The sequence below is a fragment of the Melozone crissalis genome, unplaced genomic scaffold (genome assembly GCF_028551555.1).
Source record: "Melozone crissalis strain CALT ecotype California unplaced genomic scaffold, PUWL_Pcris_2 ptg000029l_1, whole genome shotgun sequence".
NCBI lineage: Eukaryota > Metazoa > Chordata > Aves > Passeriformes > Passerellidae > Melozone > Melozone crissalis.
The window spans coordinates 21,496,659-21,514,181 of record NW_026535807.1 but is presented as its reverse complement, the minus strand read 5'-3'; the positions used below and the strand labels follow the sequence as shown (position 1 = coordinate 21,514,181).

The 17,523-nt window shown below is 48.7% G+C and overlaps 1 protein-coding gene across 1 annotated transcript in view; it reads right to left on the bottom strand.

Annotated features, from left to right (window-relative positions):
* Window positions 1–17,523, bottom strand: part of FBLN2 (fibulin 2) — a 94,144-nt gene that overhangs the window by 61,479 nt on the left and 15,142 nt on the right. Inside the window, exon 2 of the mRNA XM_054280914.1 lies at window positions 7,474–8,928. Within this exon, the coding sequence (XP_054136889.1) occupies window positions 7,474–8,803 (1,330 nt within the window). The 5' untranslated portion in view covers window positions 8,804–8,928. The remainder of the gene's footprint in view (window positions 1–7,473; window positions 8,929–17,523) is intronic.

The following is a 17,523-nucleotide window of genomic DNA, read 5'->3' as shown; positions in this document are numbered from 1 at the left end:
ACCCACCCGAGCCACTGCCACCATCTCACAGCCGCCCCATCAGCACCAGAGTACCCCAGGATGGAGGGAAAGCAGCAATTCCAGTAGGCAGTGACCTGCTGCAGGCAGGTGACTCTGGAATGCTGCTGCAGGATGCCTGGTGTGTCCCAGACATCCACACTGGTGCTGGAGCAAGGCAGGTGGCTCTGGGGGGCTCTGCAGGCCCCTGGCAAAGGCAGGGGAGGGGAAATGTGCAGAGGAGGTTTGCTGGCCCTAATTACAGCACAAATCCTTCTTTCTCCTACCCCTCTCCCTGCCTTTGGCTGAGCATAAACATCCCCAGTGCTCTGGGATGGTTATTTAGGACTTTCTGGTGGCTTTGGAAAGGAATTGGTCATCTCAAGCAGGGCACAGACAGACTGGGAACAGTCAGGAAAACATAAAACCTGCTCACACATAAGGGGATCTTTATAAAATTCCAATTACTTGCTGGCGTGTTACCTAAGAATCCCTGAGAGGTAAGAGATATTGCTCGCTGTGAGGCCCGGGATAATGAAATTACAAATCCTTTCATGAGTAAGCATATGCTGGAAAGCTGCATTTATTTGGCCTACATATTTGAAACTGTTCAAAAGGTTATTGTCTCACAAAATCTGGATCAGGAATTACTACTTATACTTTCCTTTCTCTAACAAGGAGCTACATTCAGAGTCAAGGTTTTAATTCCTTGGTGATCGATTAGAATAACAGACACATTACTGCAAAGAAGTCTCATTTAAATTCTGTTTTCTGAAGGAGTATCAATTGTGCATACCAAAAAAATATACTCTCAGATACTTTTATAAATAGCCAGCAAATGGAGTTCCCTCGAGAAACCTGGTGAGCCCAACAGCCTCATCTGTTCAAGTGGGTAATTAATTTATACAAAAAACTCCCATCTTATGTTCATACTTTGTCTGCAGCATGTTTGAATTTCAGAACTGAGATTCAATGTTCTTGTTGCAAACCATGGGTGGAGCTGACTTTGCATAAATAATGATTTTTACCTCAACAGAGCAGGTACATGAGATGAGTTTTCAAAGGCATTTTGGTGCCATCCTAGGTTGGGTGCCCAACTCCAACAATTTGAGATTTAAACTATCTTAGTACCCAAGCCCCTGAAGGCAAGGCTATGTGAAACCCCCCTGTGTTGAGTGTCCCTGTGGGAAGCCTGTCCATGCAGGCACTGCCCTGGGTTTGTGCTGCAGGGAGGATGGGTCTGCCCTGCACGCCCCAGCCAGGTGTCAATGCTCCATCCTGTTCCACTTTCAGTCACCCTCTGCACATTCCCTTGGTGCCAGGCTGGGCACAATGGATTTCCTCATCCAGAACACTCCCAGCCAGCTGTGAGTAACTCCCTGTGCTGCAGCACCGACAGCCTGGAGTACAATGCACTGTCAGCAGAGGAAGTCTGACTGCCCCTCAGCAGCACACGGAGCTGTGTGTGGGACAAGAAGTGTGCTCTCCAGAGGGCACTTAATGGAGGCAGGGCTGGCAGGAGCTGCAGGAACACACGTTTCTCCCACCTTGTAGATTGTACCTGCCTGTCGTGGTCCCCAGGGATTCACACTGCAGGCAGCAGCTGTTACCTTAATTTTATGAGTGACACAGGAAGATGGAGAGCCACCTTCTTACACATCTCTGTTTATGAGATTGGCAGGTACTGGGGTTTGAAAAGAAAAGAACTCAAGATCTGAGCATTTCTTAAATTATTTAGGTTCTTAGAAGTCGGCAGACGCCTGACTGTGACAGGCTACACAGCTTTTAGCAAAGCATGGCACCCAATGTTGGCATTCTGCATACCAGGCTTGTGCCTGCATCAGTGCCCAGATATTTGCAGCTTTAAAAACGATCATCTAAATGATATTTTCTAACTAAAGACCACTATTCAATATACAGCTATGGCTTAAAATACTCTTTAAGATAAGGAGCAAAACAGCCCCATAAAAGCCTGTCACAAAAGTACTGGTAGCCAGGAGCTCATGACCTGTGGTTAATATCTCTGTTTTAGAAGGAAGATGCACATGAGGAATGGGAGAAGGACGGTGCTGAGGAGGGTTTGGGCTCTGCAGGGGAATTCCTGCAAACAATAACATTCCCAATGCAGAGCCTGCAGCCCTGAGAGGCGCCCTGAAGCCCAGCCAGCTGGAAAAGCAACAGCAGAGTCTGACCCAGAGCAGCTCCCAAAACACAGCAGGTGAGCAGCAGCCATGCAGCAACATGCCCAGAGCCATCACCCAGACACAAACCCCAAAGCACCGGCCCTGACTCCAAAAGCATCCCCTAGGATAGGTTTGGACACCGGGAATTCGGCTGCTGCCTGCGTGCCTGGGGCCCCCAGCCCTGCTCCCATCCCTCACATGGGACTGCTCCAGTCCCTCATACAGGACTGCTCCCATCCCTCACAAGGGATATGGAACTGCTCCCATCCCTCACGTGGGATGGAACTGCTCCTATGCCTCACACAGGACTGCTCCCATTCCTCACATGCGATATGGAACTGCTCCCATCCCTCACACGGGACTGCTCCCATTCCTCACATGGGATATGGAACTGCTCCCATCCCTCACACAGGACTGCTCCCATCCCTCACATGGGATGGAAGTGCTCCCATCCCTCACATGGAACTGCTCCTATCCCTCACACGGGACTGCTCCCATCCCTCACACGGAACTGCTCCATCCCTCACATGGAACTGCTCCATCCCTCACACGGGACTGCTCCCATTCCCCACATGGGACTGCTCCCATCCCTCACACAGGACTGCTCCCATCCCTCACATGGGATATGGAACTGCTCCCATCCCTCACACGGGATATGGAACTGCTCCCATCCCTCACACAGGATGGAACTGCTCCCATCCCTCACACGGGATGGAACTGCTCCTATCCCTCACATGGGATAGAAGTGCTCCCATCCCTCGCATGGAACTGCTCCCATCCCTCACACGGGATATGGAACTGCTCCCATCCCTCACACAGGACATGGAACTGCTCCTATCCCTCACATGGGATATGGAACTGCCCCCATCCCTCACACAGGACTGTTCTCAGCACTGGGTACAGACCCAATGGAAAGCACGGGCGGAGGGAGCAGAGAGCCAGGTCACATCTGGGCTGCAGATTGGATACTCTGGCCACTGTTTATTGCAGAATCTGCAAACATCTACTCTGAGTGCACTCTCCTGTGTCATTTGGGTACGACTGGGTTTTCCTTGCTCCCTCTGCTCACAAATCCATGCCTGAGGTGACAAGGGAAGGGTGCAGGGAAGGCTGTGCACCAGCAGCTGTGAGGGCATCAGCCCCCCACATATCATACATGGGATGTTTTCATTAATGGAAATGGTTGAATAATTTCCATTTTTCCTTCTAAACTAGCATCTGGCTGCCTAATAAAGTACAAAGACCACTTTTTGCAGAACAGATAGATATTTTTTAATTTTATAGTATTTTAGTCTTCCTCTTTCTGCAAGTATCTCGAACTGCCTTATTCCCATTCATGCTACCTCAGAACTCCAACTACCAAAGGAACCACTGAACACTACCACCCAGGGCTGTAATTCATGCTGATTCACACTTGCTGGCCCAGAGACTTTCTCTCCTCATACACCAGTCTTCTGAGGTTTATTTTTATTCCTCAGATATCCTATTTTGAGGCCTCAAAGTTCATTTCTTCCTGTTACAGAAAGGACTGGGATAAAGTAGAGAACACAGGATTAAGCCTGAGGTAATTCAAGTAAAAATGAGACAATACTTCACCTGATAGCAAAAAACCCAAATTAATTGCAAACAGAGTTTGTTTCTGAAGGACCCTGCAAGCATTCTCCCACCTCCAGTGCTTTTTATGGTGGCAGTAAGAAGAACAAAGGGTGGGTGAGCTCAGGGAATGCTTCCAAACCCTCACTGCAGGTCTGCTTTCACAGAGTCATAGAATATCCAGGAAGAGACCAAAAGGACCGTCAAGTCCAGCTCCTGGACCTGCACATGGATCTGTCTGCCCTCATTTCAGAAATTCAAGGTCATCTTTCTCCAAGAGTTTCAGAATCAGCAAACATGCAGCAGATGGGTGGGTTGGAATCTTAGCTACATCTTCAGAAGTTTCACAGGAGCCCCCCAGAAGCTCCTGCCTGGGCGGGATTCACCTGCAATAAATGCCACTCTCACATCCACTGATCTCAGCTCCCAAATTGGTGCAATTTACTCCAGCTCGAGAACAATTATCTTTATCTCTAAAAGCCACCACGGGAAAAAAAATTCACCAGTCATGGAGGAGGTTAAGTGGAAAAACACCTCCACTCTGAAACATGACAGGTCCAGCTAGATCCAAACTGCTGCTGAGCCTGCCAAAACCAGAATGCAAATCACAAAACATTCACAGTGAGGCTGCTTGCTACCTGAGTTACATTCATCCAAGGAATAGCACTCTACTGCCAGAGCATGGGGAAATGGAAGAAAGTGGGAAAATCTTAACAGAATTTGACACTAAGTTCTTGAAATATATTTTAGTCAGCCCTACCCTGATCAGGGTATTTTTAGGGTGAGGAAGTAGGCAATACAGAAATTAAAATTCCCTGCGTTTGCTGCTCTTGCAGTAAGTGACAGGGTAAGATCAATGTTTGGAGAGAGACTGTATAAAGAGAACAGTCTCCATTAATCTCATCCTTTCCCATGTGAAAGCACTTAATTTGCACTTTCTCAGCTGAGTAATTACCTCTGCTGTACACTTACAGCTCCTTTAGGAATGGAGCAGCTGATGTGAACACAGGGCAATACGACAGATGAAAAACAATGCCAAAAAGAAGAAATAAAACCAAACCACTAAAATTAACCTTTCCTGAGCACCAAAGTGTTCCATGTTGTTTCCACCATTAGATTATGTATGAACCAGCAAAGATCTGGGAGATGAAAACTCAGCTACATGTAAAACCAAAGTGAGATATGTAAAATGCAAGTAACAAAGCCATGTTTTTAACCAAAGGCATTAGGACCCAGCACAGAATTCTGGGGCCAGGATACAGCTAAACAGTAGGAACAAATGCAACAGCCACCTAACTTGGGCTGAAAGCCTCTCTGGAAGCTCACAAACTTTCCTAAACTCTGGGGGAAAAGAAACACTAAACAAAACATAAAAACAAATCTAGAATGGCCATAGAGTCACAGAAATGTACCCCAGAGCCCTCTGCTGAGAGCTGGTCGAACAGAACCCTGCACACTGCCAGAGTGGCTGCAGCCTCATTAGGGAACAGCACAACAGCCCCACAGGCTCTGAAAATCAGGGACTGATGTAGTTTACACCACGCTGACAACTCCTGAAAGGAGAAAATAAGTTATTTGGCAATTCTGGTAGATTTTTGCCATTTTATAGTTGGAAATACATGCACAAAATTTATGTTTTTGTTCTGTATGTGTAGGCGAGATTAATTTTTCTTTCAAGCCTGACTAGTATCTTCACTCCCCCTCCACCACTGGCTCAGGAGTCAACGAAGACACAAGATGTATGTGTTTTATTACTTGAAACATATGGAGCTACTCCCATGAATCACAACCACGTCCATTACAGCAGCATAACGAGTGGAAGCGCTGCTGTCCCTAGGCACGAGCGCCGGTCATGGCAAAAGAGAGCCCTCACTTTTGAGAGGGTGCGGTGCTGCAGTTCCATACAGATCTTCCACCAATATTCCTGATGGGAATGGTGGGGCAGGTCAGGGGCTGCCTGTCCAGGTCCCAGCTGTCAGTGACTGTGGGTGGTGGACATGGTTTGCTGGCTCCCAAAACATGCAGCAGCTCCGTGGGGCAGGGAAGCAGCAGCCTTGGAGTCGCAGCATCTACAGCCAGTCAGAGAGTTCCGTGCTTCCACGGGACATTTATTTCCCATTTCTACCTCTGCAATATTTGAAGGAAATCACAGGTATTTCAGCTAAGGGGAAAATGGCACCCGGTGATTCCCAAGCCTGCTTCTGCCAGCTGAACAATTCATGCCTGACATGCCATCCATCACATCTTGCTCCAGGCACCTCAACTTAATCCATCCCCCAAGGAGACCTGTCTCAGCCAAGCAGTTCCTGGGAATCACAGACTGCAAATCACCCAAGCAGACTCTAAAATTCAGTATTTAGTTCTGGTGCTGAACACTTTCACCCCAACAGACTTTCTTAAACCCTCTCATTGAAAGTTTCAGGGTGCTCCACCCATTTTTCCTTTTTTGAAAGAAGAAGAAAAGGCAATTTTATTTTAAAAAAAAATCTTCTTTAAAGTTACATCAGTAAACAGGTTATTGTGTGTCAGTCTTAATTCAGGCCCATGTATCATACACAGCCTTGGTGCACAGCTCATATTTTGAGGGAGGCTGAAGCAAATAAAAGGGAAGTCAAAGGAAAAGGAAAAAGCTGCCATCTCCATCCATGGACCTGGCACACTTTCTGTTTGAACAGCCACAAGGTGCTGTTTGTGTTGGGACTTAGAGTCTGAGCTCCAAATCTGCTCTCCTCCCGTCTGCCTTAAGCTTTTCCAGGAGATGGACTGGACAGCTCAAGATTTAAGGGCTACTGACGCAGCCCAGGAGAAATGGCACTGCCCAGGGACTCATCAGCATTCTCTGCAAGCATCCTCCAGCTGAGTCTTGGGAGAACATTTTGTGCCACATCTTGAAAGAGGAGGTACTGCTCTTGATTTGATGAAAAATGAATTGGAAATATGAGCTGTATATGTGCTAATTTACAGCGATGAAGTTTGCATTCATTACAGTAATGAGCATTGCATAAAGTGTATAATCAACATTCCCTGCAGATGTCAAGAGGAATCCAGAGGCAGGGAGGAAATACATACACTTGCCACAGCTGATCATAAACATCATAAACTTCCAGCCCCATGAAAATATAAAGAAAGAGAGAGCCCTTTTTCTCCCTACTAGTCCTCAGGGGTATTTGAGTGTATCTCTCGAGTTCTTGAACTAATGAGCTCAGACAGCCTTTCAACCATGGGATAAATATTACAAGTGCTCTAAATATTTTTATTTAGAAAGTGAAAGCACAACTGTTTCACTTCCTTTCCAGAAGAAAACAAAAGATACAAATGTGATTACACTGAGTTGGTAACTGGAGATAAATAATTAAATCCTTCTATGCAGAGGAAGAGGTTTCTTTCACATCACAACAGAAGTTAAGAGTAATTGAAGAAAAATGCCAGAGTTTAATAAATCATCATCTGAAATAAAGTTAAAATACCAGAAAACCCAATCCACTGTCTGTGAAATCAAAGCAAGGTGGGCAACACTGAGATGGTACCTGTTCTGTGAAATGAAACACAAACCACCTCCTGAGGAGATGGAAGAAAGGTTGGTGGTGGTTTGGTTGATTTCAAGGCCATGTGCAACAGTAAGAACAGCACAGCAGAGGATGAGCACCAATGTTACCACGAGTAAGAGTTCTCTAGACACCCACACCGGCGTCGTTCTTACCTTCTGGCAGCCTGGGGTTGGCGTGGATGGAGTTGGGGTCCCCGTCCTCCTCGGGATGGTACCGGTACAGCGTCTGCGACTGCTTTGGGGAGGACGGGCTGCGGTCTTCCTTCAGAGCAACAGGAGGAGAGGTTGTTGCACTGAACTTCACCTTGGGGAAATCATTCCCCTCGAGGTCTTCATGGGATGATCTTGCTGAGCTCGGCTCTGTGAAGTTCACCTCTTTCAAGCCCTGATACGTGCTATTCTCTGGCTCTTCCTTCCTGGCATGCTTTTTCATTTTAGAGCTGGGGGCTCTTTCTTGCTCGTGCCTGGCTTTGTTCCCCTTTGGCCTCCTCTCCAACTCCTCTGGGTGCTGGGGCGCCTCGGTGGTGGCCGTGGTGTGCTGGGGAGGAGTGTCGGTGGTGGCTGGTGCCTCCCTGCGTGTGCCCTGCTGGAGGGAGGGTGTGGTGGCGCGGGGCAGCCTGCGGCGCTCGCCGCGCTCCGTGGCACTGCGGGCCTCGGCGGGGCCCCGGGGCACCGGGGTGGTGCTGGGCGCCGCCGTGCCCTCGGTGTGCGGGTCAGCCAGGGCCGGCGCTGAGGGAGCCACGCTGGCCGCCAGGTAGTCATAGTCCTCACCCTGCTCCTGGCTGAGGCTCTCGTGCTCCAGGTGGGACGAGTAACTCCTGTACTTCTTTGGAGACTCCACCTGGGTGTTGTCTCCCTCGGAGGCCTCCTGGTCGTAGCTGTAGGGATCGTCGTAGTGCCGCTCGGGCTCGCCGTCCTCGGCGTCCCCCGGGCTGGCCGTGTTCAAGGGGAACGTGTCGCAGTCCGGCAGCTGGTAGCACATCAGCTCCCCGCCGGCGTTGGGGCAGTGGCAAACCTTGCAGGGGGGCATGTGGAAGGTGTGCCCCGCCACGTACTTCTGTCCCTCGTGCAGGCAGCCGATGCGGCCGCACTGGGGGCAGCCGTCCGCCGGCACCACCGCGTCGATGCAGTTCGGGGGCAGCTCTGGGCACAGCATGAACTGGCAGCTGATCTTGCCACCTCCCTTGGGGCACGAGCACTCGGTGCTGCCGAAGTCCACGAAGTAGGACTGTCCCTCGGGCACCTTGCCGTTGACGAAGCCCACGTTGACGCAGTCGTAGTACTGGTAGCCCTCGCAGGTGCAGCCGTGCTGCAGGCACGTGGCGCAGCACTCGCCGGGCTCCAGCACGTCCTCGATGCAGTTCTCCAGGGCCTGGCACTCGGCGCCCGTGCAGTCCCTCTGCGCCTGGCAGCCGCCCCAGCACAGCAGCACCAGGAGCAGGGCGTTCCAAGGGCTCTGCTGCCAGCTCCGGGCCCTGGCCATCGTCTTCCCGAAGGAACGCGGCGCCGCTCCAACCTCGCACGTTCAGCCTTGGCTGCTCTCCTGGAAGGCCGGGGCTTCAGCTCCGAATCTGCAGCGGCCTCCTAAGTTAGCTTTTCTCATAGATCCTGGAGTTATGAAAGAAAACTCTGTTAAAGACTACACTCAGCACATATCCTGTTAAACATTAGAGGTCTTTAAAAGTTGGGACGAAGTCCAACATCTGGAAACCTAAGGACAAAAATTAATCATAATGTCTTCCAAGCATTAGAGGCACTAAGTTTGGAGCTGGATGCTTCCCCCACCCCTGTTCTGAAAAGGAAAGGAAGAAAAAAATGGTTGTGACTGCTCTGTTTTGAATCTGTTGACAAAACATATATATTTCAATAAAAGGAAGGCCCTTCTTTATACTTCAGTGCCTTTTTGTTAATCTTTCCAGCTAAAAAGATTTTTTGGCAGGGCATAAGTAAATACACTGTTCTTCCTCTGCAGATATCAGCTTAAGATAATTATTCTTTATGTTTTAATTACAAAGACTCAAATCTTAAGGAATTTTTATAGACAAAACTTAGCCTTGGGACGTGAGAATTTGTCTGTACACATGTTAACTCAAAATCTGGATTTTTTCTGCCTCCTTCTCCCACTGAGCAATCTCTTGCACTTCGGTCTTCAGCATTAACAGTTATTTCTTTGCTCCAGCAGGGCTAAAATAGAACTTCTTTGTGTGTTGTGGTTACTTTGTGGTTACACATCACACTAACTATCCTGTAATACATATTAAGGGCAGGATTCTCTGCTCACAGAGGTTGGCACAGCTCCACAGTGGGACTGTGGTGCACAGAGGGATTGACTCCAACTTCACTGGAGGACATTTACAACAACTGAGGGTGTGCCACCACTGGCAACCACTTCTTTTAGTTTTGACAACACCAGCAGTAATTTTTAGTGAATACTAAATACTATACTATACTATGAACACACAATATACACCTATACATACATGAACTGCCATAACATCACTGTTAAAACACCTTGAAGAAGAGAAAATGGTTTGCTTTCTAATTACTAAGCCCTTTGAGCACAAAAAGTTCAAGGGTTAATCAGCTGTTGTCCTTTATATCAAAATTCTGCTCACAAAGCTACACAATTAACATGGAAAACCACTTACAACAAAAAAAAATTGCCTATAGAAATTTTATAGAACCAGCAATCTGATTATTTTCCCAGGACCCCTCCCATCATCAAAAAAAAAAAAAAACAAAACCACCAACCTAAAACATTTATCTAGGGGGTAAAATACAGCCACATCACCCAGAACAATGAGCCACACACGCAACAGGAGTTGTGCCAGAAAATCCATTCAGAAAGATTACTTCTCCCATTCAAAGGGGGCTTCCAATAAGTCTGCTCAGTCCCTCTGGCAAGAGGCCAGGCTGTGGGAAATGCCTGCCTGTTCTGATAAGATACGGGCAAACCGTGCTAAGAATTTCCACAGTTCTGCCCTGGAATCCCAATTACTTCGGTACCTTATACAGAAACAGAATTCTTACAAATATAGGTTTCCTACTACTAATTTGAGTATATTAGCTGAGTATGCTAAAGGAGAGTGACTGAAAAATAAATTTGTCAGAAAATACAATAATGGCTTGGAACAATTTCACTTTTTCAAAATCTCACTGCTCTCAAAACCAGGCTATTTCTCATGAAGGAGAATTTTCAATATGTGGTGCTGAAATTAATTCCTCAGAAGGTAGCCTGGGAATTAATAATTTATCCTGCTTTCAGCAGCTTTTCCAGGTAATCCAAATTCGTAATTGTTACATTGCTTTAGATAGGAAATAATGAATGGGAGAACAACTCCAGGTGACTTCTGAAAGGGGCTCACAGTAGGATTTTGTCACATCCCCACCTGTGGCACCTCCTGGCTGTGACACCTCAGTGCAAACCCCATGGGGAGGCAGCTGAGCCCAGCTCTGCCCTGGCCACATTCCCTATTTTACATCAGGCTTCCAGATAGCCCCAGCACCCAGAATGGGCCGTGTGGGTGTCAGAGACACAGGTGTGGCACCTCAGTGTGCACCAGGGCAGGGCCAGACATCACCTGTGGGACAGGTAAGGGGGGAGCTGGCGTGAGCACCCTGGCCCAGCCAGGCCCAGGTAAATGGTGCCCCAAAACGCCTCAGGCACACGCTCCCAAAGAAACCCCTGTGCTGAAGCAAGAGGCAGACAGCAGCCATCCCTCACAGGGACAGTGCTCAAGGACAGCTGAGGGTTCACCACAGGACAATCCTGCTTTGGAGAAAGGAGCTGCTCCCCTGTGCTGTCACCCCCGGCCCCCTCACCCCCACCCGTTTCCATCCGAGGGTTTGTTTGCTTGCCTGGGTCACCGCCAGTCCTTCCTCTGTTCCCATCCTTGTCCCTTGCCTCTCACACTCTGCTCCATGCCCTGCTCAGTCCCCCGTGCCTTCCTCTTCCCACCATTTCCACATCCCTCAGCATTTGGGTTTTCAGGCTTAACTGATAAGGCTGAAATCCTTATAAGCCCTTCCTCCATGAATGAAACCACAACCCTCCCTTTCCTCACCTCAGGCTCGCTTTCCTTCCTCAGAGGCTGCTTGGTTTTGGTGCAATGACTGCAACAAAAAGTATCTTTTCGTTCCTTTAAACCACTGCGTTTCCCTGTGCTTTCTCCATCTGTTCCCCACACCCATCACTCCCCTCAAACCATAAACTCACTTATCAAAGAAACAGCCTCTACTTGAGGCGCAGGGCAAACCCTCTTTGGGGAAGCACAGACAGGGCTGCTGAGCCCCACTGAGCCCCCATCCCTGCACACAGAGCCGTGCTCCTGCCAGCCCCCACAGCTGGTGTGCTCCACCTGGGAGCCCTGCCCTGCCCCAGCACTGCAGCGATGCTCTGGAGACAGCAGCTCATTGCTGGGGAGAGGCACCAGAAGCTGGAGCTGTAAATAAAGGTCTCTGAGCCAAGAGGGTAGAAACAATACACTAGCTCTGCAGGACAGGGGAGTTTAATACCAGCAGATGTTATTGCAGTAATTTGTTTCCATTAGCTATTTTAATGCTTTCCTTGATGTCCTTTTAAACAACTGGGGCAATACACAAGGGCTCCACTAAAATGAGAATTAGTTCTTTGTGTTCTCATCAATGTCCTTCACCCACTCTTACCAATGTCACTGACCTCTGCTGTTCCATTGAGTGACAAATTACGCCCTGCACACCTAAAATAACAGCCTCTCAAAGGCTCTGTTGAAAGCTTTACAGAGCTCTACAGCAAGGGAACCATGTGCCACCCATATACCAGCCCTCATGCACTGCTTCATGTCCCAGGAGAATTCCATCCATGTCCACTGTGGAACCCCCTAATCTGTATATCCTGCTCTGCTTTGGTTCAAGGGCTGACCCTGTTGGCTTTACTGGTTTTTACTGGGCCATTATTAAGGAAATTGTTGCCATTCCTGTGCTCATATCTCCTGAGCAAGCAGGAGTGCCCGTGCAAGAGAGGGGCAATGCTCTGGACTGAGAGTGAGTCCCTCAAATTCTACCCACATAAACATGTGAGGTAAACCAGCAGTAAATGGAGGATGGTCACCCTGCTGCAGTTCCTTATGCCTCGATTCCCTCTTTAAAAAGTACTCCTAGAAAAAGCAGAGTAAAGACACTTTATGGAAAACCAGCTTTACAAACAGTCCAAATAAGCATGAACTGCAGGCACACATTTTCATGGGAAAGGAAAGCAGATGAACCCAGTATTTGTGTGATGGGACATCCAGGGCTAACAGCAGCAGCCATCAAAACTGTAACTAGTCCTGGCTGAAAAACACCATATTCCTGTCTCCTGGCAGGGGAATAAAACAAGATTTCAAGACGCTTATTTCAATTCGGTTTAGGGCCAAAAAGTTATAAATTTTGACATTTTTTTCAAAACAATATACTCCAAGTGATTTACTTCTTTCAAAGCCATAACATAAAACCAAAAGGAAGAATGTTGACTTGATTAAAATTGTTCAGTCGTATTACTCTAAAATGTTGATGAAACCAGTGTGTTCCCACAGAAGATCTAGACATTTTAAATGTGCAAGTTCTTTAAATTAAGAGGAGCATTTTATTGGGAGATTCTTTTTCCAGATGGTTTCATTTCAGTGCTGAACCAGAAAGCTTATCTTAGGTAAGCAGAGGTGACAGGAGGCACTCTCCTTCAAAGATTTCACCCAAAGACAATGTCTCTGTGTGAAGGGTGCCCCAGAGACATACAGAAGGTGGGCACATGTGGAAAGGAGGAACACAGGAGCATTCTGTCAAATGTTCACTGAACAAAAGGCAGCAGCCATTTATAAACAAAAAGCAGTAAAGAGAATAAATCCAGTGCACTGTAGGAGAACCCACTGATTTCCATCTTTAAGATGTACCTGCAATTTCACCAGCTGCAGATCCCTGTGAAGAGGTTTTGACAGAACAATCCTTTTCTCTGTCCCACCCCTCAGTCCCTCACTAAACTGCCACGTTCGAGGACGACAGTAACAGAAATGCTGGTTTGATCTGTATCTCCTGCTTCTGAGAGTGAGCAGGGCCAGATGCCAGGCTGATGTCAGAGCAGAAGGCGGCAGCCATCTGTGCAGTCCCTGCCGTGCTGGGTACTGGGAGCACACTGGTGTAACGGGGCTGCCCAGGAATCCACACCTAAGGCTCAGACACACAAAGAAAAACCCTGTGGGACAGCCAGCACAGGGCTGGCACTCACTGCCCGTGCACAAAGCGAGTTCATCAGCCCACAGAGCTGCCATGAGCATTCTCCTGCTTCCCCAGTGCCAGCCAGCTGAAACTGGCCCTGCAGGTTCAGGCTGTACATGAGCAGGGACCAAACACAGCCTTGCTCTGTGCTGGTGAATCTCTTGGTGATGCTGAATCTCTCTCGCGGCGGGGAAAGCTCTGCAGAAAGCAGGGCAGCAGCAGAAGCACATGTGCACACCCGTCCTGAGGAGCAAGGGGAATGAATTTCCCCAGTCCAAGCATTTTCACACCTCTCCCCAGCCAGAGCTCCGGGCTGCTGCAGCTGCCAACAGCTCTCCCTGCCTGCGGTCACAGTTTAGACTGAGGGAGGAAGAAGGGAGGGGACGGAAGGAAACAACAATTTTAAAACAATCCCTTTTAAATGCAAGAGAAAATGGAAATTTGTGAGAGCATTTCAATCTTGTATGAAAACAGAAAAAAAACCCTTAAACCCAGTAAGCCCTGACTGGGCTGTGCCAGCCCATGGATTAGATCTTCCTTTCACACCCTCTCAGTCCGGAAACTTGTGATCTCAGCAGGCGCTGGAAGGGATGGCTGCTGGAAGGGATGGCTGCTGGAAGGGAAGGGATGGCTGCTGGAAGGGATGGACTGCTGCTCTCCTCGCAGAGGGAACTGCAGGCTATTCACCGGGAGCATGAATGAAAAGGGAGGACTGTTTCCATCACTGCTCTTATGCAACATTCAGGCCCAGGGCTCATCATCTGTGCCTGCAAATTGTGGAATCTGAGCTGAGCTGAGCCCCTGTGTTGGGCAGAAGGAGCAGAGGGGTAGGATGAACCTCAGGGTAAATCCCAGACCAACAAGCTGCTTTTTGTTATTGAGAGTAAAGCACTCTGGAGTTGTCAACACTCTGGTTCTTGGCTAAACATGCCTCTCTTCAGGAGTCATAGCTTTTGCAGGCAGTTTTTCTCAGCTTTGTTTTCAATAGGAAATCAGTTATCATTAACCCTCTTTTCATGGAAAAGCTTTTAAAAATGGACATTTGGGAGTCTGGAGGATTTTTACTCAATTCAACAGCGAACTCAAGAGGAGACAAACAAGAAGAAAGCAGGATGGGATCAAAACTCACGCAGCCTCCCAAAAGAACTCCAATGAGAACTCCCATCCCAGCAGAAGCAACCTTGGGCAGAGATGCTCCAGAAGCTTCCCAGGACATTCCCAAAGCTCAAATCCAAACAGGAACCTGACATGCTGCACTAATGGAAAAGCATCACCCGAGGTATTTCAGCTGAAGTAGCCAGCTATTAACAGAAGTGACCAGGCAGCTCAGGGACTTATTCTTCCACAATGAGCAGGGTTTGAAGGCTTTCTGAAGTCCCAGAGTGCAAAGGCAGCCTTTTTCCAAGGGAATGACAGAGCCAGGGAGGGGCGAATCATGTCTTGGGGCTATTGTGTCAGCGCTCCCCTTCAGCCCAGCCCAGCACAGCAGGGCAGGTACTTGGATTCCAGAGGAGTGAAATTCTGTGTCATTGGGAGTCGCCGGTGCAGCAGATCCAAAGTGACACAGTGGGAGCACAGCAGCTGCCCAGGAGCCAGAGAGGAAGGGCTCACATGGGACATGGGGACATGGGGAGCTCAGCACAGGGACCAGAGCAACAGGGACAGGCCCAGGACTCTGCCATGGGGACCCTGACAAACCCACCATGGCATCCCTGACAAACCCACCACGGGAGCCCTGACACACCCACCATGGTATCCTTCACAAACCCACCATGGCATCCCTGACAAACCCACCATGGCATCCCTGACACACCCACCATGGTATCCTTCACAAACCCACCATGGCATCCCTGACAAACCCACCATGGCATCCCTGACAAACCCACCATAGGATCCCTGACAAACCCACCACGGGATCCCTGACAAACACCATGGAATCTCTGACAAACCCACCATGGCATCCCTGACAAACACCATGGCATCCCTGACAAACCCACCATGGGATTCCTGACAAACCCACCACGGGATCCCTGACACACCCACCACAGGATCCCGGACAAACCCACCACGGGATCCCTGACACACCCACCACAGGATCCCTGACAAACTCACAATGGGATCCTTGACAAACCCACCACGGGATCCCTGACAAACACCATGAGATCTGTGACAAACCCACCATGGCATTCGTGACAAACCCACCATGGCATCCCTGACAAACCCACCACGGCATCCCTGACAAACACCATGGGATCCCTGACAAACACCATGGGATCCTTGACAAACCCACCATGGCATCCCTGACAAAGCCACCATGGCCAGGTTCCTCTCTGGACAATGCACAGGAGGCTCAGCAAGTCCTGACAGTGGGGCCAGGGTCACAGCTCTGCTGCAGAAGGAGCCAAACTCTTACACTGGAGTGAAAATGTGTTTGCTATTGGTACACTTTTTTTCTCTTCTTTTTACATCACCAAGTTTCAGGTGACTACATATACTCCTCAAAAACACAGTTAAATAATCCAGCTATTTCCACACCAGCCAAAGAAATGTGGGAAAAGATTAAAGCAAACTCAGCAACAGCCACTCAAAAATGTTTCCCAAGGCACAGCCAACAAAAACTTGTCAAAGCTCATAAGTTATGAACTAATTTGCACAGGGAGAGCTCTTTTGGCAGCAGGCAGGTCCCTGAGCTCCACAGCACCTTGAGCAGCCGCACACATGTGGAGACAACCTCGTGATGGGGCAGCACAGCTCCCAGGAACCAGCACCAGCTCTGGGCTCTGGGCTTGGGTCAGCACTGTCAATGCTGGAGGCTGCTCTGATAAGTGAAATAAAGGATTTTTTCCCATTTATTTAAAGAGCTGCACTCCCCTCTTCCCTCTCAGGATGGAACAAACCCCTAGTTTCCAAGATGTTCCCCACTATTTAGATATTTACCATCTCCCAAAACTAACCCAAGCACAACCCCTGCACAATCTCACAACCGTGCCCCTCAAGCATATCCTTTCAAGATCCGGGATTAGATTTCTCTCTCTCTTCCTTCCTCTAACCTCCCTGCAGGATGCTCCAGCCCCCTGCCCCTTCCCAGAGTTTTACAGAGCTCCCATTTGCAGGGCTGCAGTGCCTCTCACCAAGGAAAGAGCCTGCTGCAGGGACATGGCATGCAAAACCTGAGATGTCACTCCCGTTCCCATCTGTGATTCCCTCTCCCGTTCCCCTCTGTGATTCCCTATCCCCCTTTCTCCTTTCCTCCATGAAAGTACTTAGAACTCTCTGTAAGCAGCACATTTAAGTTTTGCATTTGTTTCCTTTCTGTAATCCAGTCTCCTGTTATGCACTTTGAACCCCACTGCCCCCTAAGCAGTGACAGTAACACAGACCTTTTGTCGGGAAATGCGTTGGTTGGAACATCTGAGCACTCCCTACCTATTTCAGGCAGCTCTTTCCAAACAGTTCAAACAGAAAATTCCCCCACCCCCATCTAAAATCCAAATTAGGCCAAAGAAAGCCTACTATTTAACTGACAGCTTAGCAAGTGGCCTTTCCTGCCCTGTGCACTGCCATGTGGCAATTTGGAAATAATTAACAATGGTTTTCATCCCGGGAAGGCTGAAGGGAGCTGCCAGGCAGCTTTGCACAGCGTACCTGCGAGCCAGACCTGCCTCTGAACTCCAGCTTCAGAACGGAGGAATGCATCTGAGACCCTCCAGAGGAACTCAGAGGGGCTTGCTTCAGTCTGCCAATTAATTCCAGATCAGTGTCAAAACAAAATGTCAATACAGCAAGTTTGCAGCAAATAGTTTTTTCGTAACTGCGTCCTGACTTAGTCACTATCATGATTAATGGTGAAAGTCTAGCTGTTGGGCACTGAAAAATACCCAATTACTGAATCTGGTTGAGCATCTGACAAAATACACGATTTTTTGGTCTGAAGAAAAGGAGCTCAGACTTGTTTCAGCATTCCTGCACATGCCT